This window comes from Trichechus manatus, unplaced genomic scaffold, assembly GCF_000243295.1.
Source record: "Trichechus manatus latirostris isolate Lorelei unplaced genomic scaffold, TriManLat1.0 scaffold00028, whole genome shotgun sequence".
In the NCBI taxonomy this organism is placed as follows: Eukaryota; Metazoa; Chordata; class Mammalia; order Sirenia; family Trichechidae; genus Trichechus; species Trichechus manatus.
This window is the reverse complement of record NW_004443964.1, coordinates 15731565-15757210: the sequence shown is the minus strand read 5'-3', so window position 1 is coordinate 15757210 and position 25646 is coordinate 15731565. Positions and strand designations below refer to the sequence as shown.

Sequence of the window (25646 nt, the reverse complement as noted above, 5' to 3'; positions counted from 1 at the left end):
TGAGGGCGCTAGTATCGATTCTCCATAAATGAAGCCGGGCCGTGCCCCCGCGGGTGCTGCTGTGAGCAGCTCTGCAGGTGTCGCGGCTAATGTGGAAGAGGAAAATGACTTCGCAATGCTGCTGCCTTTTCCATTTCCAGGCTACTGCCCTGGCTGCGGCTCCATCTCCCTCGCAGGGAGGAGATGTGCATTCAGGGCGTGGGGCCAGCCTTGTCTTTTGGGGCTCAGCATATACTGGGCTCCAGCCTAGGGCGTGCGGCCCAGGCACAGGACCCAGGTAGGGCCAGGGGCTCGAGTGGTAGCCTATAGGCAGAGGAGGTGGCTCCATCATCTGGTGCTGAAGACACGTGCGGCCCGCCCACCAGAAGTTGCCCCTGCCACCTTCCTCACCTTCTCCCACAGGCCACCAGGAGGCCTCCCGGAAGCAGTGCGCTTTGTAGATAGCCTAAATTTTCAAGAAAAGAATGCTGAGGGCGTGGGGTAGTGGAAAGGCGGGTAGGTCTAGTCCCGGCAGAACAAACTACTTGGGGTGCCATATCCCTCCAGGGATGCCCAGCCTGGGAGGGGCCTGTACTTCAACCTCCCTTGTCCCAGCTCCAGCCAATCAGCTCCTCTGAAGCTAGCCGCGCCCACACCAGCATCCTCTCTGCCCGGGCCAGCCAATAAGCTTCTCTGAAGCTAGCCACGCTCACACCTGCAGACTCTCTTCCCAGGCCTTACTCTACCCAGCAGCGGGGCGCAGGCTTATCAGCCCAGGTCACCCACCAGTTACGGTAAAACTGAACAAAACTCCGTCCTCTCAACTAACCATGTCGGAATCCGAGAGAGAGTGACAGCAGCATCCAGAACAAAGCACTCCCTCCACACCCACAGGCCCGTCTTTCCTCCAGCTACCGGACCTGCCACAGGCTCCCCTCTGCGCAAAGGCAGCGAAGGGTTCTTGATACTCACGAAGGAGGTACTCGGAGCTGTCATGGTCGTAATCATTGTCCTCGGGGAAGTGATTGATCCGGAAGCAGTGCCCTTTATAGATCCCTGGAAGGAACAACAGGAAGAGAATGTTGTAAATATTCTATGGGTTCACTCATCCATTCATTCCAGACAGGCTTACTGTGGGTGCCAGCCTCCAGACAGGCCCTGGGGACAGAGAGAGAAGACAGGCCTGCCCAGAGATCCCAGACTGGTGGGCACAGGCTTATACACAGAGTACAGCTACACGTGTGAGAAGTGCCCCAGGCGCAGACGGAAGGCTCCCTCAGCCTGGGGGAGTCAGGAAGTGGGCCCCAAAGGTGACTATTATGGGTTGATTCGTGTCCACAAAAAGATATGTTCAAGTCATAAACCTTGGTACTTGTGAATGCGACCTTGTTTGGAAGTAGTGTCTTTGCAGATGTTATTAAGTTAACATGCGGTCATACTGGAGTAGGGTGACCCTAATCCAACATGATTGGTGTCCTTATAAGAAGAGGAGAAGACACATAGACAGACACCTGAGAGAAAACGGTGTGTGAAGACAGTGGCGGAGACTGAAGTGGTGCTCCCACAAGCCAAGATAAGCCTAGGACCGCCAGAAGCTAGAAGAAGCAAGGAAGGATCCTCCCCAGCCCTCCCCGACCTTCCGAGAGGACATGGCCCTATCAGCAGCTTGATTTCAGACTTGCAACTTCTAGAACCGTGAGAGAATACATTTCTAATTTCTGTTGTTCTGAGTTGCCCAGTTGTGGTATTTGCTAGGGCCACCCTAGGAAACAGATACAGTGACCACATCATACGTGGTCCAAATCTCGACACCTGTGAGAGTGAACAGACCGCTTACTGGGACAAGAGGCATCAAGTAGAACTGTCTTGAGAAAGCAGGACAGATGATCCCCATACCCAAGGGGACCCTAGAGCCAGGTCTTGAGAAATGGCAAGGAATTTGCCCACTAGGAATGGGGCGAGGTAGGGGCTTCCAGGAAGAGAAGCACGACAAGCAAAGGCAGAGGTGGGGAAGGAGCCTGATGTGTTTGGGGAGCATGGGACGTTCAGTGTCGCTGGAGTTTAGTAGGATCTGTGTAAGGGTGAGGGCCTGGGGCTGAAGAGGTGGCAGGAGGCCGTATCAGGAGGGGCTGTAGGTCATAGGTATGTCATGATAAATCTGCCCCTGTGGTGTCTGTCTTCTGTCTCTTTCCTTCTTTCTCAAACACACAGTTATGTGAATCCCTCCTAAGGTACACCCCGAATCCACACATTGTCGGCAACATGATCCCAATCCTTCATTCAGTGTGATCAAAGGAAGAGGACACAGGGCAAGAGACACTTCCAGAAAGGCTGAGTCCATATCCTGACTGGTTTCCCCTCTCTACCCTGTTAAGTAGCCTTCACAGGGTGGGAGGCATGACCCATCCTTCCTTCCAGAATCTTCCATCTAGCCCTCCTAGCCCCTGCTCCCCTGGAGTCTGGGAATGCCCATCATAAAACCGGACACAGGCAGAGAAGGGGGTGCACAGGGTGTCATGCCTTGCCTGCTGGCCCCACATTCCCTGGTCAGCCTCCCCATTCCTGCAGATGGACAGCAAGGAGCTCATCTTGACATCCACATGGCCCGGCTGCAGCTTTTTCCAACCAGGGCCAATCTTTTTCTGTCACTGCTGCCCAGCATCCTGCTGGCCTCCAGCAGCCCTGCTGGCCATGCCTGACCTCACTGTCGGGAGCACAATCTCGGAAGCATCCCCTTCTCGGTACTTCCAGTTGGGAGAGGCCCTCTAATGAGCATGGAGCATGCTGCTCTGTCACCCCGGTTACCAATTAGCTGCTTTACCAGCTGGCTTCCCCAAACCTTCCACTCTGTCTAGCTTCTTTAGCCGCTGCCTCCAAAGAGCTGGGATGCTCAGTAAGGACCCCTCCTTCCTGAAAGCCCACGGGTCTGGGGGGCCGGCTGTAGATGGGCTGGCCTTGGTCAGGGATGGTGGGGAGGCAGAGTGGGGTCTCAGAGGTGATGTCTTGAGGTGGATGACACTTCAACCATGTTGTCTGTGGGGCATGGAACATGAACAAGTTTGCTAACCCCCTTAGTCTCCTCATCTGTAGAATGGGGTTAACCACAGCCCTTATCTCTTTGGATCTTAGGAGGGTTACATGAGATCACACTTGAAATGCACTTGGGATAAGTCTTGGCCCATGGCGATGGCTCAGGGGAGATTCGCTGCTCTTGGACCCTGAAATAGCCTGCTGTCTTCTCTGTGTGTCCTTGATCTTTCGTGAGCACGTGTTTGTGAGTGAGAGGAAAGGGCCCCATGGAAGGCAGGTCTCAGGAGGGCTGGGGGTGGGGGGCCTCAGAGGCCTGGGCCCTGGAGGTGAACCCTCCCTGAACTCCCTGAGCAGCTGCCCCAGGGGACATGGGGATATGCTCCCAGAGATAAGAGGCCTCCCGGCAGGCCACATACCCCTGCTGCCAGAGTGGGCAGGCTGCATCCTCCCCTCACTCTTGGCTCCCACAGCGCAAATTCAGAATGCTCATGGAGATAGAAAATGAGGGTCTTTCGAGACGCAGGGATGGTCAGCCAGAGCTCTCTGCTGTTCCTTCCACCCCCACCGCCACAGTTTTTTTGGCAATTTTTTGGGTCCAAACAACATCACCAAGTCATACATGCTTGTTGGAACAAGTCAAACGGTAACAGGTAGAAAAAGAAATAAATCATCTCTCTCTTCAGACTCGTCCCCTGGAAGAACTAAGGTGAACAATCTGCAGGGTGGGATTCCCCCCTGGTTTTTTTTTTGTTGTTGTTGTTTGTTTAATTAAACCGTTCATTTGAGGTAATTGTAGATTTGCAGGCAGTTGTGAGGCATGATCCTGAGACACTTGTGTAACTGTTATCCAGTTTCACCAATAGTGACATTTTGCAAAACAGTAGTATAACATCACAACCAGGATACTGAGGTTGGTAGAGTCAGAAGAACAGACCAGGAAGACCCGTTGCCATCAAGTTGTTTCTGACTCATAGACAGAATATTTCCATCACCACAAGGATCCCCCATGTTGCTCTTTTAGTCATCTAGGGCTGCTCTAACAGAAATACCACAAGTGGATGGCTTTAACAAAGAGAAGTTTATTCTCTCACAGTCCAGTCGGCTACAACTCCAAATTCAGGGCTTCAGCTCCAGGGGAAGGCTTTCTGCATCGGCTCTGGAGGAAGGTCCGTGTCATCAATTCTTCCCTTGGTCTGGGAGCTTCTCTGCGCAGGAACCTCAGGTCCAAAGGACACGCTTTGCTCCTGGCACTGCTTTCTTGGTGGTATGAGGTTCCCCTGTGTCTCTGCTCACTTCTCTCTTTTATATCTCAAAAGAGATTGGATTAAGACACTATCTAATCTTGTAAACCTCATCAGTATAACCTCATCACTGTGATAAAATTTACAACACATAAGGAGATCACATATAACCTCATCATAGTGATAAGAGTTTACAACACATAAAAAAATCACATCAGATTACACAATCATACAATACTGGTAATCATGACCCAGCGAAGATGACAGATATTTTTGGGGGACACAGTTCAATCCATGACACCCATGTTGCTCTTTTATAGCCACAGCCCACGCCCCCCACCTCCCTTGACTAGTGGCAACCACAAGAGGGAGATTAGCACCTGTGATAGGTTGGATTGTGTTCCCCCAAAAAGATATGTTGAAGCCCTAACCCCTGGTACCTGTGAACGTGACCTTGTTTGGAATAAGGGTCTTTGAAGATGCTGTTAGTTAACATGGAGTCACAGTGGGATAGAGTGAGTCTTATGCATTGTGAGTGGTGCCCTTACAAAAGGAGAAGAGGCGCAGAGACAGATTCAGAGGGAAGACGGCCATGTGAAGATACAGACAGAGCCTGGAGTGATCCAGTGGCACCAAGGATTGTTGGCTGCCACCAAAAGGTAGGAGAGAGGCATGGAACAGATTCTCCCTCAGAGCCCTCAGAACGAATCGCCACGGGCCACACCCTCACTTCAGACTTCCACTCTCCAGAACTGTGAGAGAATAAATTTCTGTCGTGACAGCCAACTAATACAGCACGTGTTTGAGGTTCTGGATAATCAGAAATGAAAACACAGATGACTACAGAGACACCAAAAAAACCCATTGCCGTCGAGTTGATTACGACTTATAGCGACCCTATAGGACAGAGTACAACTGCCCCATAGAGTTTCCAAGGAGTGCCTGGTGGATTCACACTGCTGACCTTTTGGTTAACAGACATAGCTCTTAACCACTATGCCACCAGGGTTTCCACTAAAGAGAGAGATGGAGCTAAACGCCTTCAAACATTTGAAAGGTGAGTCCCGGGGGTATCCTGTTCTGCTTACTGATGTCTGGGCCTTGCTGCCTTCCTGCCTGAGTCTCTCCCGGATCCTTGAACAGGGAATGACTCTTCCACTTGTTCATCCCCCACCAGGCTTGTCACCAAGGGTGGCTCTGTCAATGCTGGTGGCCTTGACTCAATGTGTCAGATGGCTGATGGGTGAGGGTGACCTTCTGTGGCCCTTAAGTAGCCCTGGTGGAAATACAACCTTGACTTTGGCATTGTTCTCTAAACTCCCGGTTGGCCCAGAGGCCAGGTCTGTTCGGATCTGTTTTGACTTCCAGATTGGCTTTCTTGGAGATGGAAGCAGTGTGGAGTGTGGAAATCCAGGTCTCTCGGCTTGTCTGGCGGCGGGGGGGAAAGGCCAGCCTCTCAACCAGAGACTCCCATGCATTTCTTTGGGGCTGTGTGCACACACTGTGGATCCTGTCATATAGAATTATGCTCAAGGATACAGTGAATGCAGGCACTCAGCAGTAGCTCTCCTACTAATTGGCTTCCTCCCTTTCCTTCCCTCCCTCTCCTTCTACCAACACTGAGCTCTGCATGGATGGAAGGACTGGGCGTATTGCTGTGTGAGAAGAAACACAACATCCTCTGCTGGCAACGTCACCTACTCTGCTGAACAAGTCTGGGTGATAACAGTTACCCTCAATGGACTTCCTACTCACTGTTGAGTCCAGCCTTGTAGGAAGGGGACGTGCCTACTCAAAGATGCAGAATTCCTGCTCCACAGTTAGCCACAGGAGCCCACACTGCCACATGTCTAAGAAACCACGTTTCAGGGCATCTGCAAGAGTATCTTCTCATGGAGCATGCTGAAGTGAAACTCATGCCACCACACAGGCCCAGGCTTCCAAAGCAACTGCATGAGGCATCCAGTACCGTGCCCTACCCAGGGTGTGAATCCACTCCCCAGTACCTCCTATCTGGGGGCTGTCAGCGATGGGGAACTCACCACCTCCCAAGACATTCCATTTTCAAACAGCTTGAACTTTAGAGGAGTCCCTAGGTGGTGCAAATGCTTAATGCACTCAGCTGCTAACCAAAAGTTTAGAGGTTTGAGTTCACCCAGAGGTGCCTTAGAAGAAAGACCTGGTGATTTACTTTGAAAAGTCAGCCATTGAAAACAGTATGGAGCACGGTTCTACCCCGGCACACATGGGGTCTCCATGAGTCAGAATTGTTTCAGCAGCAACTGGTTTGAACTTTAGAAAGTTCCTGAAAGCTCACCTGACTCCACAAAACGCCATGCACTGGTGCTATTATAATCCCTGGGAGTAAAAGAGCCCCTGTATCATGTGTCAGGAGCCCTGGTGGCACAGTGGTTAAGAGCTCAGCTGCTAACCAAAAGGTTGGCAGTTCAAATCCACCAGCCGCTCCTTGGAAACCTTTTGGGGCAGTTCTACCCTTTCCTATAAGGTTGCTATGAGTCGGAATCGACTCGACGGGGACGAGTTTGGTTTTGGTTTTATCATGTGTCAACACTTTAACTCACTGAAGAGCAGAATTGTGTGTGTAATTGGTTGGAGTCACAAGTTACTTGTCCAGCTTTCCAGGATTTGCAGGTGAGGCCCAAAGCTGAGGACAAGAGGTGGCCCATAAGCTGCCAACAGTTGGGACAAGACCCCTTCTCCTGCCAGGTCTTATCCACAGGTGTGAGGCGTGACCCCACCACTATCAGCCTCACTCTCACCCCTAGTTTAAGGAAGGGGAGGCCTGTGGAAGAAGGGTATGAGTTGTCACGGGTCTGGTGGGGAGTGCAAAGAGATTGTGCCCTGGCCTCAAAGTCAAGAATTTGAGATATTTCCCTTCTCTAGGTTAAACATCTTCGGTTCCTTCAGCTGTTTATTGTATTGATAGTTCCAAGAGCCTTCTCCACCCTTGCTCCCTCCTTTCCACCTGCTCTCAACTCTCGGTGCCCTGGGCCACAACACCCATCACTGAACCCAACTTTCCAGGCCGGGTCTGACCCACCTGGAGCACAGTGGGCCTGTCTCCTTTTCTCTGGACTCCATGTTTCTGTTAATGGGGCCTTGGGTTACTGTTGACTCAGTCTCCTAGGACTTTTGTGCAAGACTTGTCTCACATCCCCCAAACCTGTTTTGTTGAGTGAAATGTTTAGTCCTGACGATTTCACCTTTATCCGTGTCAAATTTAATTTTGTTGGTGTTGGCTTAAGGCATTTGGTAGGGGGCAAATTAATGGCTGATGTGAGAAGTAAGAGAGAAAGCCATTTCACACCCACTTCACACGCGTTCTCTCTCAGGGAATGCACCATTTGCTGTGTTATCTGTTAAGTGATAGTTAGAGTTGTTAATTTTGAGATCCCTGACCCGCCCCCCAACGTAGGAATCCCGAGGTGCTCCTGGGGTCGCTGGCCTGTGCTCCCAGAGATACCATGGCTCTCGCCCTCCCGAGGGTCAGGAGACCACTGGCGTGAAGACTTCGTTAGCCATGTGGCCTCAGGCAAGTTATTTCTTCATCTGTAAAATCCAGAGGGAGCCTTTCTTGCTCTAAGATTCTTTGACAATTTGGGTGGGGGGGTGGAAGGGTCAGGGAAGGTACAGGATTGTGTGTATATATGTACATATATATTCATATACATACATCTTGAGCCACTTTTGTGAAGAATATTTTTATATGCATAGGAAACTTGTAGAAAAAAAAAAATCCCAAAATGTGTGCAGTGTTTATTTCTGGGTGATAGGGTTATGAGTAAATTAAATTTTTCTTGTTTACATTTTTCTGGATTTCCTACAATGTCTGAAAATGAACCAGTGAGTCAAAGGAAAGAAAGGAAGAGAGGGAGGGAGGAAGAAAGGGAAGGAGGGAGGAGAAGGAAAGAGACCGGATTCTTTGATTCTGAGTAACAACGTGGCAGTGGGTCTGACGTGGAGCCTGGGGCAGTGATGAGTGAGCAGGCAGTATTTTAGTCTGTCATAGGTGTGTCCCCCTGTCATCTTCCCTCTGGGCTGTGATGATCCTGCCCTGGGGTCATGCCCCCATGTACAGCTAGGGTGACTGAAGGAGTTCCAGGGACATGGGACTTCCGGTGCTAAAACTGGAAAAGCCCCAGGCAAACTGGGGCGTCAGACATCCTATGAGCCATTTCAGGGGTGCTGGCATCTGACTGAGGCCTCCATAAGGGGCCACCTCAGAGGCCATCATAATGAAAGGAATCCCAGAGGAAAGAAGGTTATAGGGTGACTAAATAAGGACAATGGCCATTCATGTGATCCTTCACTGCTTGCAAAGCATTTTCATAAGCATTGCTTCATTTGATTCTCACAAATATCAGTGGCAGCAATGGACACCTATTGAGAGTGTACAGGACACCCTCTTGTCCCACCTCATACCTCTTGGCCCACCTTTCACTCCGGCCATGACAGCAGCAGCCAGCTCTGCTCAGGTGCCCACACCTTGCCTCAGCTGCACCAACGATCTCTTGCTTTTTGCCCATGCCACTAGGTAGGTTGCCTGCAGGAACCACACTGCAATCGAGTGTGTGCAACTGGAAGTTGGAGGGATTAACATCCCCCGGGGTAGCCTTGGGGCAGTGGAGGATGGGAGCCAGTGGACTAATGTTCTCATCCTCTATCCCTTGAGTGGACAGCTCTGAAGTCCATTCTGCACTGCTCCTGGGGCTGGGGGTCCCAGCAGGCCCAAGCCCAGTGGCCCACAGTGATGACCAACTCAACGACACCCTTTGCATTGGCTTTCCCTCTGTCTCTGTTTCACTCTCCCCATCTTCCCCTGTGCCTGTCCCTAGTATCTCCACCCAAAGGTGCCCCCTGCATGCGAGCCCTGGGCTCAGACTAGGATGAGAGCTATTGTGCTGAGCACGGCCTCTGTAATATCCCATTTCACCTTTGAACATGGAGGAAAGAGGCATAGAGATGGCGAAAGACCTGCTCAGGCCTCACTGCAAAGAGTCAACTGAGAACAAATGTACCAAGGTACACTCCACCTTACACTATAAAAGGAAATCTCCTTTGCCCCCATTTTACAGAGGAGGAGACCGAGGCTCATGGGTGGCCACTGGAATCCAGCTTCCTGAAGCCTAGCCAGTATCTTCCCACACCACCCTGACGCTGCCTTTCCAAGAATCCTCTGCGAATACAGGGAGGGGGCTCGGCAGGCAGCATAGGTGGGCTGGCTGGTCTTCCTCTCCAAGATAGAACAGGAAATGAGAGCAGATGGCATCCAACAGTGCAGGGTTAGCTTTAAAAAATGTTTTCCTCGAAGTGAAGTGGGAGGCAATGGGAATCTACGGGTGTTGGAAAAGAAGTAAAGCTCCAGCTCCCTTCTCCTCATTTCCTTCCCCTTCCCCTTTCCTTCCTCCTCCTCCTTCTGATCAGGACTGACTCTTAGGTACTAAAAACAAGATAGTCCCAACAACCCAAAGTGACAGGAAAATCAGGGAGTCTAACTAAGGACCTGATACTCAGCGTCAGGGGGATTTGATAAAGCAGAGTTGAAAGCAGTTACTGGAAAAAAAAACCGTTTCCGGTATACGCCCTACCAAGGTGGCCAGGGCAGGCAAAGGGCACAGGGAGGACAAAGGCATGGAGGTAGGACAGTGGGATAGTGCTGGACTTTGGGGACCTCAGAGGGCCCACCGTGGTTGAAGAGCAGGGAGGAAGGAAGCAGAGGCAGAAGAGGCTGAGGCGGAGTAGGGGTCTTGCATGAGCTGAGGAGATGGGGTTTTACTGTACAGTCTCCATGGGTGGGGGGCTGACTTGAGGTTGGAAGGTCCTTGGGGGGCACTGGCCTCCTAAAGGGAGCTTTGTGGTATAGGGGCAACAGGGAGGCACTGAAAGAATGAAGGCAGCCTTGGGCAATGGGAAGAGTGCACTTCGTTTGGGGAGACCCTGGTTCTTGTCCTTAGACGCGTTTACATGTGAGGGGCCCAAGAGTAGGAGGAAATTGACCTGGCCAAGAACATTCCAGCACTGTTAGGATCATTTCAGCAGGGTTAGAGGCAAATGCATCAGCAAGGCGCCTGGCCAATGCTCCAAGCTGCGCTGAAAAGCTTGAGGCTCCAAGCTTCTCCCTTGGGCTGTTTGCCCTGTCTCCCGCTTTCTAAAATTCCGCCTCAGAGCTCTCCCTCATAATTCCTCCACGTCCATGCCTATCTCCAAAGAAGCCTCCTAATAACTGTGATTTCCCAATTGACAAACTCTGGTTCTCCTCCTGTGGGCTGGCCTCTCTCCAGCTGCAGAGAGGCAGGCTGTTGGGAAACCTCTCTGTGGTTCTCATAGAGAAACAACAGGTTTGGGAAGGTAGTGTGGCCTAGGCTGGTCTTCCTAAGGGAGCCTTGGCTTCCTGGCCTTTTAGCAACTCTCTGCCAAGCCCCTGTTAAATCACTGTGACCCTCAGTTCTTTCATTCAACCTACATTTATTGAGCACCTGCTGTGTGCTAGTTACTGGGGATACAGAGGTGTGGCAGAGTGTCTGCCCGCTAAAGACCAATTTCCTCTTCTTATGGGACACATAGCTACACTGTATTTCTCTTGCATTAGATGTGGTCACATGACTGAGTTGGCCAATGGAATGTGAGCAGAAGTGATGTGCATCATTTCTGGGACAACACTTTAGAGAAGTGGGTGTGCCCCTCTCTATCAACTTCCTTTCCCCACCAGCCATGGGGAATGGTGCAGCCACAAAATGGAAAGGGCCTGAGTCCCTGAATCACACTGTGGAGGAAAGTTATCTTCTAAGACGACCACCCATCTGAGCAAAAAGTCAACTTCTGTTATGTTTAAGGCATTATATATTTTGGAGTGTTTCTGTTAGAGCAGCTGGTGTTACTCTAGTCATCTATAATACAAGAGGAGAACAAGACGAACATAGACTCTGCCCTTCTGGAACTTTCTAGTTACATAATCATTCAATTTTGACTGAGGAAAGGGCTCTTCTGGAGGAGTCCAGAGTTTTAGAAAGCACATGGTTGAGTCACCTGATCTAGGCTGGGGAGTAGAGGCTTCTCCTTATTCAGAAAGTGGGAAAATATTTTTACAATGTCCCAGAGCTATAGTGAGATCCAATGAGACCCATGTTGGTCAAAGCATTTTGAGAAGGCTAAATCCTGGTGATGTTGTGAGGGTGAGCATATAGTTTTGAAATCCTCATTTCTTGGAGATGTCTTCAGACCAGACTGTTTTCTGGTTGGAGTTTGGCGGGGAGCCCCTCCATATCCTCTCTGTGGCCAAGTGCTTGGGGTTCAGAGCCTGAGCAGGCTGTTTGGGCAAATGATGACTTCTATCACCAATGCCTGCTCAAAGTCTCACCCATGCCCATTTCTTTTTTGGATAACCATGGCTTAGAGTCATTGAAGTGACTTGTTGTCCCTGTATGATCTGTGGGGGTTTTTCTTTTGCTATAGACATAATTCGTCCATTCAACCCATTCTTTCTTTTAGTTCAGTAGACATTTATTGATGCCAGGCCTAGTGGGAGTCCAAAGATACTTGAGAAAACTGATAACCTTGTTGAGAAGGTGAATGTACATGTTACCTCAGAACAAAAGGGCCAGTGACACGTGCTACGAGGGAAGTAGCAAGTTCATGGGGTTTCCAAGAATACAGGATAACTGCTGGATGGGGGTGTCCGGGAAAGCTCTGAGGAGAAGCTGGAGTCTACACTGAGCTGAAGAGTAGGTAGAATTTGGACATATGGAAGCTCAGGAAGGGGGAAAGCCCAGAGGCCTATTTAGGGGTGCTCCTGGAAGACAGCATGGGGGGAGCTTGGGGGGACATGGAGGCTGAAAAACGTGGGTGGGGCTGCAAGGATGGAGGTGGCCTGGATTGCCCTATCTATCAAAGGTATTGGATTTAATGCTATCAGCTCCGAGGTGCCACTGTTAGTTTTCCTGAGAGTGGAAGTCTTGTGACTAATGCAGGGAGCGCCAGTCACTCAGCAATTAAATTCTTTGATGTTATTCCCAGCCTCGCCAGTGTTATCTGACCTGCTAGGGTTTGAAGGTCCCATCCTGGAGGTCCCTTGAGTCTCTTCTTTCAGTCCCAGAGAGGCCCAGCTGCCTGGGAGACTCCAGGCTCTGGCTCGACCGGGATTAACAAGGTCTTCCTTCATTTCCTTCCTTCACATTGGAGCCCCTTGTGAGGAGGGACACATTTCAACTTTGGCTCAGAGTCAGCAGCTTCCTGCAGCTGCCAGAAGGGCCCTGGGCAGCGTCAGTCCCCATCGCTGCCAGAAGCACGGAGTGGGGAGGCGGCAGGAGTGGGGTCCTGATGGGATGGTGCCCTGGCTCCCCAGTGGAACCTGTTCACCCTCGCTTGCTGTCAGTCACAAGGACAGCGCCATCTTGAGGATAGGTAGGCCTTCACTTGCATTGTTTTAGACTCAACACGAACAGATCTATAGAAACTTGCATCCAATGTTTTCTCCCTTAGCTCTTTGAAAAACCAGATGGTGCGGTAGGGTGCTCTATCGCAAGACACCTCCTATCTCTAGCCTGTCTCCATAGCTGTCTAGGTGAGCTACTAGGTCCAAAATGGTGCTTGTCCTAATGGGGCAGCCTGGAGTGGAGCTGGTAGGGGAGCTGGGAGAGAAGTCACCTTTGCCATCAGCAGTAGCAGAAAGATGGCACCTGTGTAGGTGGTGCTGGACTTGGGTACAAAGTCAGCTAGGGGACTGAGGTCTGTCTGCAATTTGTTCTGGTTTCCCCTTGCCCCATGCAGCAGGATTCTTGGAGAAAACTCTGTTTCTGCCCCCAACTCTGTATCTGTAAATCTGGAACTTCAAGATCAAAATTAGTCTGGTAAACTGAGGTATTGCTCTAGGTCCTGGACTCTAAGGATTTGTGTTGTAGACAGCTAGGCAGTGATTCAGAGGGTCAGACGATGGGGAAAAGGGAGTGGGGCATCTGTCTTGGGCCAAGCTTGTCTTGAGGCTCTGACGTACCGCTGGGGTGTATTCATGGGGAAACCCTTTTTCTGGGAATGGGCCCCTCCACACAGACTGTCTTAGTTATCTAGTGCTGCTATAACAGAAATACCACAAGTGGATGGTTTTAATGAAGAGAAGTTTATTTCCTCACAGTCAAAGTAGGCGAAAAGTCCAAATTCAGGGCGTCAGCTCCAGGGAAGGTTTTCTCTCTCTCGGCCTTCTCATCAGTGTTCCCCCGGACTAGGAGCTTCTCAGCGCAGGGACCTCGGTCCAAAGGACGTGCTCTGCTCCTGGCACTGCTTTCTTGATGGTATGAGGTCCCCCTGTCTCACTGCTCACTTCTGTCTTTTATAGCTCAAGAGATTGCCTCAGGACACAATCCAGTCTTATAGATCCAGTTCTGCCTTACTAACACAACTGCCACCCATCCTCCCTCATTAACATCATAGAGGCAGGTTTACAACATACAAGAAAATCACATAGTATCAGGAATCATGGCCTAGCCAAACTGATACACACATTTTTGGGGGGACATAATTCAAACCATGACACAGACCTTCCCTCAGCTGTCACGTTTCGTGGTCCTGCCCCCAGCCACACATCCAGGGCAGACACCTGGTCCAAGGTGGCCAATCAGATGCTCTCTGGGGAGCTTGGATATTAGATAAGAGACAGAGACTAGAGGCCGAGGGATGGTGAGGAGCCTGTAAATGGGGTGTTCTTGAGTGGTCCATGATGCCAGCTATGGAGGCTCCTGGCTCTTCCCTTCCTCAGTCTTGGGAGTTAAACTCTTTCTTCAATTCCTTGGCCCCTTCCACATCCTTCCAATAAAGTCCTCTTTTGGGATCAAGCCAGAAGAAGTTGGTTTCTGTACTTGTAGCCGGGAGAACCTAACCCCCAACCAGCTGCACCTTCCCTGGGGGAAGGAGATGCCAACCCATTCTTGCTGGCTCTGAAGTCCAGGCTGTACTTCATTCCACAGGGCAAGTTTGCATCACTTACAAGACGCTAAAATGAGTGTGGGTTCCCAAGAGACCATGGAGCTCAGAGGAGAGGATGAAGTGTTGACTGCAAGTCCCCATGCTACCACTTGGAAGCTGTGCGGCCTTGGATAAGTCTTTTAGCCTCTTGAGGTCCTAGTCAGCTGAAAGGCAAAGGGTGTCCCAGGAAAATGTTCACTGGACCAGTCAGTTAACCTCACAGGACCTCTGTTCTCTCATCTATAAAGTGGGAATATCCCATAGACCTCACACATAAGGAAGAAGGAAAAGAGACCACGTGTGGCCAACATGAGAAGGTCCTGGTAAATGGTGGTTTTACCTCCATCCAGATGAAGAACCTGCTACTTGCTGGCAGCCAATGGACCAAGCCCTCAGGAGTCTTCTCCTGCTGTATGAGCTGCCATTTCATGAAATACCTGCTGTGGGGACCCTGGAGATGGCTCTCAGGCCCGAGTCCCCTGCTTCTCACAGCCCAGCTCCTGCCTACCCACCTTGCCCCTTGACGGGAACCCGCCCTCACTCTCTTGCCATCCCTCATCTCACTTGGCAAGTTCTTCAAGAACCCACAGCACCAGCCTCACGCCTCCTCTAATGCTCTGCTCCAGAGCAGGCTGGGATGTTCCAGGCTTCCTGCCGAGATTTATAATTGAACAGAGCCAGGGAGATTTCCCCATCCAATAGTTCGTTTTCTCTCCTAAAACAGGGAAATGGGGCTTCAGTTATTGTCTGTGAGAATTTTCTGCTTGTATCTGTTTGCTAACTGCTGCTCAGATGAAGCCTCAGTACCAAGATTTGGGTTTTTCTTCTCTTTGCTTCTTTCTTTCTTTTAATGAGGAGCAAACATGGAACTCTAAGGGGCAAAACAGCTCTCTGCAGATTCTAAGCTTTTCCGTTGGTTTGCCTCTGCACATTTCTGGGAAGTCATGCTCCAATAACCTGAGAGTTTTAATTGAAGAGCCTGGGTGAGGGAGGAAGAATTATAGTGGAGAACCATAAACTTCTAGAAGGGACCCGTGGGACCCTCTCCTTCATCTCAGTCAGGTAAAGGGCTGTTTCCATGGAGACAGGCTGGTTGGTGACAGAACCAGGCCTCGAACTCTGGTCTCTTGACTCCAAGTTCAGTGCTCTTTTGCCCCCAGGCAGACATTTGCCAATGTCTAGAGATGGTATTGATTGTTACAATTTGGGGAGGGGGAATGTTACTGGTATCTAGTGGGTAGAGGCCAGGGATGGTGCTGAACATCCTACAGTGCACTGGACAGCCCCCACAACAAAGAATTATCCAACCCAAATTGTCAATAGCGCTGAGGTTGAAAAACCTTGTACTAGTTCACAAATAATGAATAAGTGGCTGACGTAAAGCTAAGTCTTCTCCTCCCAAGTCCATGGCCCAAAACGAACCCATTGCCATCGAGTCAATTTCAACTCATAGCGACCCTAAAGGACAGAGTAGAACTGCCCCATAGGGTTTCCAAGGAGCGCCTGGTGGATTCGAACTGCTGACCTTTTGGTTAGCAGCTGTAGCTCTTAACCACTACACCACCAGTGTTTCCAAGTCCATGGCAGACATTACTAATCGACCACAGTCCTTTTCTCCTCTGATCACAGTCATAATTCTTCTCAACACAGCACTCTACTCAGGGGGTACTAGTTGAGATGACACCGATGGATCATCCCTTGGCCAGAGACAACAGAACTGGTAGGTTCTGAAGTCATTCTGCTTGAGTTTGAGTTCTGGCTCTGTCTTCACCTACTAGCTGTGTGATGTTTGGTCAGTGAACTAATTAACTTCTCTGTGCCTCATTTTTCCCATCTGTGAAATGGGGATCATAAATGGGATAACCTCAGAGGGCTTTTGGGGGGATTAAATGAGTTAATGTAGTCTTTAAATGTCACAGTGTCTGGCACATCATGAGTGCTCAAAAAACGTTAGCTGTCACTATTACTATCACTCCTGCTCTGTTGAAAAGAGGCAGCTGATGCTCCTATTAAAGGGAGCAGACCAGGTTTGTCCCCTATTAGGACCGGCACGGAGGCTTCCTAGTCCTCATATGCCCACGATATTGTGGCTTTCAGAATGAACAAAACCTCCCCGACTCCTAGAAGGCCTGGTAATGTGACCCTGCTTGTTCCATTACTAATAAACTAATACAGCCTGGCTTCAGCTGAGCACTAACTTCCTGCAGAGCCCCAGGCTAAGCCGTTTCCATGTTCCATTTAAGCCTCAAAATAACTTATGAAGTAGGAGCTTCTATAAACCCACTTTACAGATGAGGAAGCCAAGGCTCAGGGAGAGCAAGTAACTTGCTGGCGGTAGCAGAGCCCCAAGCAGCTAGGCCAGGGTCCCGCCTGCTGCTGTGTGACTCCAGAACCAGAGCTCTCACCACTGTGCTGCACTGCCTCCCTGGTCTATCGGAGAAGGAGAGGAGAGAGGAAAGACGGGAGGGAGGAAGAGGCGAGCGTTTTGGGGGACTTTCTCAGAACAATGGCACTACATCTGCCTGGTCACCAGCATTTTCTGGCAGGCAGGGCTGAGGTGCAGGCTGCAGGAGAAAAATGTCCAGTCCTTGAGTATCTCAGGGACTGAAAACAGCTCTTCCTGGACAGCCAGAAACTGGGTTCAAACCCAGTTTTCAAGACTTTCTCACCCCCTGCTCTTGCCACGGTCAGGAGTACCAGGTTAAAATTCTCCATCACCCGCTCCAACCCTGGCGCTTCCAGGTTACTTGGTGAGAAACCACCAAATCCTGGGCTTAGACTTAGAGTCCTTTAGGCTAATCAGCTGCACCTGATGCCTGTGTCCCTGTGTCCTTGACCCCCCATGCCTGTGTCGTGCCACTGTCTAGCAGCTTCCCAGGTTAGGAAGGCTTCACTATTTTTGGACCTTGCACCTTCCATTCTCTGGAGCCAGAGAGAACAAGTCAATTCCATCCTGTACATTAGGCCCCTCAGATACCAGAAGAGCAGCTGTGTATTTACAGTCATCTGGAATTCAGGTTGGCGCCTGCATATGGAGAGCCGGCGTGTGCCAGTCACCATGCTAGATACCAGCAACACTGGCGTACAATCCAGAGTCACCCCTGCCTTTGGGGAGCTTCCACTTGATGGTAGCAGGGGTCAAGCAAGGGCACCAAGGTGGGGGGGGGGCTTGTAACGGGGTCAGGGAAGCCACCCCAAGGAACAGACACTTGAGCTGGGACCTGAAGGGTGAGTAGGAATCAGCAAGGTGGCGACAGGGAACAGTACTGTTGAAGCCCAGAGGCAGGAGGCTGGGGCATGTCTGAGAACATGAACGGAGGCCCGTGGGGCTGGAGTTAGAGCATGAGCAGGAGGATACGTAGCTGGTGGGGACAGGGGCCTGGGGAGGAGGTGAGACAGTCCTCTTAAGAGCTGTAGGGAGCAGGGGGAAGGTTTTAAATCAGCAATCTAGTGTGATCAGATCTGCCTTTTAGGAAGGGTCAGTCTGGCTCTGGGGTGGGAGGATGGCTGGAGTCCAGACTCTGGGATCAAGGGCCTCACTCAAGGTCACCTGTTATATTAGGGTAGAGAGCGAGGGTTACGCTAGGCTAATTTGCTCCACCCATCCCCATCCATCTTCAGACTAACCACCCATCTCTGCCCTGGAAAGCAGTCGTGGCTTAGGGCCATCTCCCAAAGATGGTCTTCTGAGGCCGCCTCAGTCGCTTCCTCCCAGCCATGTCTAGACTCAGGGCCTGGGGGACTTGGCCACGAGCCCTCACTTGCCCTCCTGCGCCCTGGCCCCAGTCTGCCCAAGAGGCCACGCACGCTCCCCAGTCCCAAGGCTAACTGAACTCTCTGTCGACAGCTTGGGGGTCCCGAGCAGGTGCCCTGCACCCTGGGCCCTTTTTCCGTGGCCCCAAGCCCCTTAATTCTGGCACAGCTCACTCAGTCTCAGCGTCCCCCAGGAGCTTTGGAGTTAAGGCCTGGGGCTTTTACTTGCATTAAAAAGAAAATAGTAAATAAAATGAAAAAAGCCAGCTTCCCTCCACCTTAGGCACAGTGGGGGCCCACAAGTGGGGCATTGGTGGCTGGGAGGCAGCGTGAACAGGCTGGCTGTGAGTGAGATGGCAGAGAAACCCCCGGGGAACGGAGTGGAACAATTGTCATTGTGAGTTAAGCAGGCCTTTTATGGGAAGGATAAAAGTTAATGGGAAACCACACTCCGGCTCCCCACCATTAAGTAAGAGAAATGCTGGTGGAAGGCCGGAAGGCAGCGATGGTTCTGCTCTGAGAGAACCTGGGTCGGGCGCAGGCGGGGAGGAGGCCCATTCATCACCTGATTAGGAAGGTGTCAATGTTGGGACCTCGCTAATTTCATCTAAATTCTCTGGGTGGCTTCTTAATCTGTTATCCACCGTCAAAGGCTATCCCCTTCCCAGGACTGTTGAAAGCCACTTGGGGCGGCAGGAGTTGGCTCTCTCTCTAATCCATCTAAATAAGGCCTACTCTCTGGAGGCCACCCGGTTGGACTCCCTGAACCTGGAGCCTCGTCTACCCCAATGTTCACAGGTGCCTTGGTTTCTTGCCAGCTCGTCAAGGAACACAGGACGGAAAACTGAAGATAGGAGCCCTTCTGGGGTCAAGCTGCTGCTCCCCTGCTAACTACCACTGCTGCTACGACTCCTACTCCTACTAACAGCAGCTAATGCTTTTTGAGGACTTCACTGTTGTAAGCACTTTATGTTTTAACTCATTTCGTCCTTGTCTCTGCCTCCCTTAGAACCCCCTGCTAAGGTGATCTGGTGACATGAGATTCCTACCACAGCACCGTCAATGAGTTCCCTGCAGGACAAAGTTGGGGCATGCCCCATCCTTGGTCTGATTCCTGGTGACCGTCAGAGTTTTGTCACCGGCCCCAACCTCCAACAACACTGAACTATGCAGGGTTCCTTGTTCACGCCATACTATTCTGGCCTCTGTGTTCTGGTTCAGGCTGTTCGCTTTGCTTGGAATTCTCTCCTCTTTCCCCTTGTGAATTCCCACAAGTCATCAGGCAGGTGCCACCCCTCCCAAGAAGCCCTCCTTGACCTGTCTCCCTCTCCCCTTTGAGTACCCGTAATGCCCTGTCCCCTTTTGAGTACCCATAATGCCCTGTCCCCTTCTGAGTATCCATAATGCCTTGCTCCCTTCTGAGTGCCCGTACTGCCCTGTCCCCTTTCAAATAACCATAATGCCTTGTCCCCTTTTGAGTACCCATAATGCCTGTCCCCTTTTGTGTACCCATAATGCCTTATCCCCTTTTGAGTACCCATAATGCCCTGTGCACAGCTCTATTGTTGCATCTTCCTGCATTACAGTTTAAGTTGTGTCTCCCCTTGAGTCAAGGGCCAGGTCTGAGGCTTCTTCATCTTTGAATCTCAAGCTCCTATTTCAGGGTCTGGCACATAGGAGGCGCTCAGTTCATGTCGGTTTAATTGACCTGAACTTCTTCACTTCAAAGGGAGCTTCTGTGGGGATGGGAACATGGAGGACTGAGGGGTATTGCTCCGTCCTGGCCCCTGGTTCTGTGTCCACATGGGAAAGTGGAAACAACACCCACTCTGCACTCGCTCCCCCCTTCCCCACAGAGCATAAATACCCTAGATATGCCTCTGTGTGGCCAACAACGAAGCCAGAAGCAGTGGCAGGACATGGAATGTCTGTTCACGAGATGCCAGCAAAGTGAGCTGCTTGTCAGCAACCCTAAGTAAACAAATCACTCCTGAGAGCAAGAGCCGATTGTAATATGATAAATACGAATGTTTGAGAGGCTAATCCGTGGGCTGCACCCTGAGAACCACACTTCGCCATCCAGTGTGACTGATGTCATAAAAGCCCCATTTCAGCCAATTCTAAAATCAAAGCAAAAGTCACCACTGCATAAATAAGCTGAACTGATACCAACAACGAAAAACCCAGAGTCTAAGGAATCGTATTTCCCACACAACACACTATGCCATAAATTCCTAAAGTGTTGACGTTTCAGTAGAAATACTGACCCACACGGAAAAGACACCAGCCAACAGATGTGGACTCACAGGACCCCGGCCCTGGGTGCCTGACAGAGTCCAGGTCTTCAATTCAGCCCCACTAATGCCTCCCTTTTTCTTAGCTGGAGCTGAGAAGCCCAAGCTTCCTCAGGCACTATGAGAAGCCATCACCGTGTGATCGTAAAGCTTTCATTATTCATTAAGCCATATTTCCTCCCTGTTGAAAACCAGATCCAGACATATTAGCAGCACATCCTTCAGGTCCCTGGCAGAACCGCTCCCTGTCAGCGGACAGAGGCCGGAGACGCTCTTTACAGCGGTTTAAGTAACAGCTGGAAAATAAGGCCTGTTGAGGGCCGTGGTTAGCATTGTGAGCACTGTGGCCTGGAGCCAGCGCCATATCCACAAAGGCCTGAATCTCTTCCATCTAATGACTCTGAGTTATGGGCTTTATACCTTTAGATACCAGAGTAAACTTGATTTGAAATTGGCCCCAGGAGAAATTTGTTAAAGAAAAATAAAGATGTTTGATGGAATCTAATGTACTTTGCTAGGCAGCTCTCTGCCTACATTCTCAAAGCCACGGATTTCTAGATAATCCAGTGGGGCGTTTTCTAGCCCTCCTCCTATCAATGCCCTGATTCCTGCCGCCTTACCCCCATTGTCTGGAAATATCACTCACTCACTACCCCCTCCCCACTGCCAGCCTCCGACAAGGCATGGAGAAGCTGGTACAGGTAGCCATGCTACGCTGCCGCTGCCCTTAGATCACCAAATCCTCCTGAAAGTCTGCATCACGCTGTCCTCATGTTGCAGAGGAGGAAGCTGGGGCTCCGAGAAGTGACACAAAGAGTGAGCGGAGGGGGCCAGGATTTGAATCCAAGTTTACCTGGTTCCAAAGCACATGCTTTGTACCTACACAGCGCCCAGCTGATATATGCTCAGTGGTCACCAGGATCGGGTCACTTGGGAGGCCATTCGGCAGTCTGGCCAAGTCCGTGATGGGCAACAGAGCCCCCAGCAGCCAAGCCAGGATTCTCACCTGATCGTACCTGGGCAATTGCTCAACCCCTCTGTGCCCCATTGCCCTGTTCTGAACAGCCAGGGTGATCACAGTGCCTGCCCCGGAGGGGTGGGGTGGGGACCAGGTAAAACGTGACATCCTCAACATGTGTCTGTCCTGTCTTCTCCATACGTGTCTGCTGTCACAAGAGGAGCACTTCATAAACTTTAGCCCCAATCATTGCAACGATTTTGTGCATGTTTGAATGACAGCACATGCCAATTCATCTGTCTGTAACTAGGTGTGTATGGGCGAGTGCGTACATGGCTAACTCCGGCTGGGATGGTAATGGAGAGCAGGCAGATGGACAGTCGTGTCCACCTGTCCACAGAGGCCCAGCCCAGGTTGGGGGCAGTGAGAAGCTGCCTTTTGGCCCAAAATGCACAAGCTTTGCTTTGAACAGATGAAGCAATTAGGGGTGTGTTGTGGGTTGAATTGTGCCTTCCCAAAAGATATGTTCAAGTCCTAACCCTGGGTACCTGTGAACCCCTGGTAGCTGTCATTCAGAAATAGGGTCTTTGCAGATATAATCAGTTAAGATGAGGTCATACTGGATTAGGATGGACTCTGATCCAATATGACTGGTGTCCTTAAAAGAAGAGGGAGATTTGGACCCAGGGACACAGACACAGAGGGCAGACAGCCGTGTGAAAACGGACACAGAGATTGGAGTGATGCAGCCACAAGCCAAGAAACACCTGGGCCACCAGAAGCTGGAAAAAGCAAGGAAGGATCCTCCCCTAAGCACGGCCATGCCAACACCTTGATTTCAGACTTCTAGCTTCCAGAACATGAGGGGTCCTGTTACTGCAATCAACTGCTAGCCAACAGGTCGGTGGTTCGCAACCACCAGCGGCTCTGCTTCTAGAACTGTAAGAGAATAAATTCCTGTTGTTTCAGTCACCCAATTTGTGTTACTTTGTTATGGCAATGGGGGCAGTGGTGGTTCAGTGGGAACCACATTCCATGCGGGAGACCCAGGTTCTACTCCCAGGCAATGTACCTCATGCACAGCCACCACCCATTTGTCAGTGGAAGCTTGCGTGTTGCTGCAATGCTGAACAAGTTTCAGCAGAGCTTCCAGACTAAGATGAACTAGGAAGAAAGGCCTGGCAATCTACTCCAAAAATCAGCCAGTGGGAACCCCATGGACCACAGGGGATCGGCAACCGATCACGGGGATGGCTCAGGACCGGGCAGCGTCTTGTTCAGTTGCGCATGTGGTCACCATGTGTCAGAGGCTGACTTGATGGCAGCTAACGACAACAGGAGAGTAATACCGGGTGATGGCAGGCAGCAGCAGCGATGGCAGGGACAGCACGGAGCTTCTTCCAGCCTTGCCTGCCTGGCTGTCAGCGTCCACGTCTCCAATGGAGCCCTAATTCAAGGGCTCTGCCAACGCTCATCAATAAATGATGGAAAACCTCTCAGCAAATGCTGGGCCCAGACGCTGCTGCATGCCCCACCACAGGCCTTGGGCCCTCACCCACTGAGAGTTGCTGTCTTCACGTCCCCCTAGGGGTTCACGTGGTGAGGCCTGGTGGGCTCTGGCGTGAGCTTCTCACAGCCAGGCCTAACCCGGTGGATACAGCCCTGCTGGCCTGTGGGAATGCTGGCCACAGGGGGTGGTGCTCCCTCTGGGATTTCCCTCAGGGAATTCAGAGGCAGCCCCACTCAGAGGGTTCTGTGTTTGCTGACAGGGATTATGACTGCTGGTGTCTGAAAGGTCAGTCTAATTAGATATTTTCCATAGTCTGGAGAGCTTAAGAATAGAGAGGGAAGAAAACCCTTTACAATCCTTATTGCAGGTACCTCTACCTGGCCTGGGGCCACAGGATCAGCAGCCTGGCTACATTCAGGAGGGATCGCTTCCTTCCATGCCTGGGCACCAGCCTATATAAGCCCCAGAAACCCATTGTCCCTGACCTCACATTGCTTTCTTTAGGGGGACCTGCTGGAGGAAGGTGGGGCACCCCTGACATGTGCATTTACATTCTGGGCTCCATGCCTCCTTTCATAGAGAGAGAGGCCCTGACTTCTTGAGAAGTCCTGCTTGGTGACGTTTCTATTTGGGGCCCAGCGGGGCAGATCCAGATTTTGTTGAGTCCTAAAGGTTATGCAATCAGACAGGCCTTCTTAATCAAGAAGAATACACACTTACAAACACAAAATTAGATTCTTGGCCTAGGAAGAAAGGCCTGTGCAAGGGAGGGACCTGAAGTTCAAGCTTTTTAGCATTGTGGTAGGTCCATCTTGGTGTAAATGGTTAACACACTCGGCTGCTAACCGAAAGGATAGCAGTTCAAGTCCACCCAGAGGCACCTTGGAAGAAAGGCCTGGTGATCTACTTCTGGAAAATCAGCCATTGAAAACTCTATGGAGCACACTTCTGCTCTGACACACATGGGGTAGCCATGAGTCGGAGTCAACTCCATGGCAACTGGTTTGGTTGTTTTGGTTTATGGTCCATATAGAAGGCGGCCAGCCCTGGAGCCAGAAGGCCTGGTCAGGTGTTAGTGTGACCCCAGGCAGTGTCCACCTATGTCACAGTTTCCATGGCCCCTTCCCCTTCTCCAAAATGGTAAGAACCGCACCAGCTTTGCCTGGTGAAAAATGAAGGTGAAATGAGATCCTCAAACCAAGCTGCTGGAGGGCAGGGACAATGTCACTCCCTCTCAGGACCCTGGAGCACCTAGGTCTGTGCAAACTTCAAACCTTTGGGTTAGGAGCCAAGCACGTTTACTGTTTGTGCCACCCAGAGATATCCCCGCTGCCATCGAGTTGATTCCGACTCATAGCAATCCTATAGGACAGAGTAGAACTGCCCCATAGGGTTTCCAACGCTGTAATCTTTACAGAAGCAGAATGCTACATCTTTCTCCTGCAGAGCAGCTGGTGGGTTCAAACTGCTGACCTTTTGGTTAGCAGCCGAGTGCTTAACCACTGCGCCAGCAGGGCTCCTCTCTTGATTAAGTTATGTTACGTAAGACTGTTGTGGCAGAGTGAATGGGGAGAAGTCAGGGTGACGCCTCCTGCTGGCCTGGAAAAAAGCAAATGGTCATGTTGTGAACTGTCTGTGGGGCCACGTAGCAAGGAACTGTGGGTGGCCTCTACGAGCTGAGAGTTCCTTGGCCAATGGCTAGCAAGAGAACAGGGCCCTCAGTCATCCAACCACAAGGAAACAAATTTTCCCAACAACCAGTGAGCTTGGACGAGGACCTCAAGCTCCAGAAAGCAGTGTACCTGGCTGATTCCTCGATTGCCCCTTTGGCCGGCCTGAGCAGAGAACCCAGTTAAGCTGTGCCCAGACCCTCAAGCCACAGACACTATGAGATAACAAATCTGCATTGTTTTAAGCCACTAAGTTTGTGGTCATTTGTTAAGAAGCAAAGAAAATGAATACACTTCTCACCTAAACCAGTCCATTTTGTGCCTTGAAAATAGCCACTGATCCGGAAAGAAAAAAAAACATTCATGTTGCCTTGGGAAACTTATTTCACCTGAGACTTGGTTTCCTCAACTGTAAATGGGGATAGTAACAGGACTTGCCTTATGGGGCTGGTGGGAAGGCTAAGTGAGATGATGTATGTAAGTTCTCAGCTTACATAGTGAATTCTCAACACAGTTGCTAACAAAATCGCATTTCTTTTATTTGAGGTTACCTGTCGATGGAGTGTGACATGGGAATAAATTCAGGAGGCTGCTTAATTGGGTAGTTATTTGCAAGGTTGAATTAATCTCCCCAATGCAAAGATATTGGGAAGAAAACGCCCCAGTGGCCTCCCTTTCTCTTCTCATCCAAATGTCTGCTATTTCAAAGCCTTACATATGTAGAACCAGAAATGGGGGAGCCATTCCCTCCATCAAGGAATTCCTGAGGGGCTCTGGCCTGAGAGAGGCCCTCTGAGGTCCTGGATCTCTCAGGGCCTCTGAAGAGTGGGCATCCAGGAGCTGCTCAGTGCTATCTGAGTAGTGAGGGATGCGTGGGCCAAATGAACTCTTGAGGTGAGGGGGGGCGAGGAGGCAGGTGTGGGGAGGGCAGGCCCTGCGGGGGACCAGCCGGCCTGCTAAGCCAACAGGCAGATGCAGCAAAATCTCAAATGACGGAGAGGGATTTCCAAGGAAAACAGAAACACTGCTTCCTCCCTTTAAGGAAAAGCTGGCACTGCAGATTTCTGGGGCCTTCTCCTCTCTCCCCGGCTTCTCTGGCCTCTCTCTCACTGGTGGCCATTTATAGAAGGAAGATGTACCCACCCAAAGGCCCCAGTAACCAAATGGGCAAGTCACAGGGCACTGTGGAGGAGCGGGCTGAGCCTGGGTGCTTGGGCTTCAGCCTGATCTTTCCAC

The 25646-nt window shown here is 50.9% G+C and overlaps 1 protein-coding gene across 1 annotated transcript in view; it reads right to left on the bottom strand.

The window, feature by feature from the left end:
* The window catches only part of CACNG4 (calcium voltage-gated channel auxiliary subunit gamma 4), a 62436-nt gene that overhangs the window by 13026 nt on the left and 23764 nt on the right, over positions 1 to 25646 (bottom strand). The window contains exon 2 of the mRNA XM_004374200.1: positions 952 to 1035. Coding sequence (XP_004374257.1) covers positions 952 to 1035 — 84 coding nt within the window. The remainder of the gene's footprint in view (positions 1 to 951; positions 1036 to 25646) is intronic.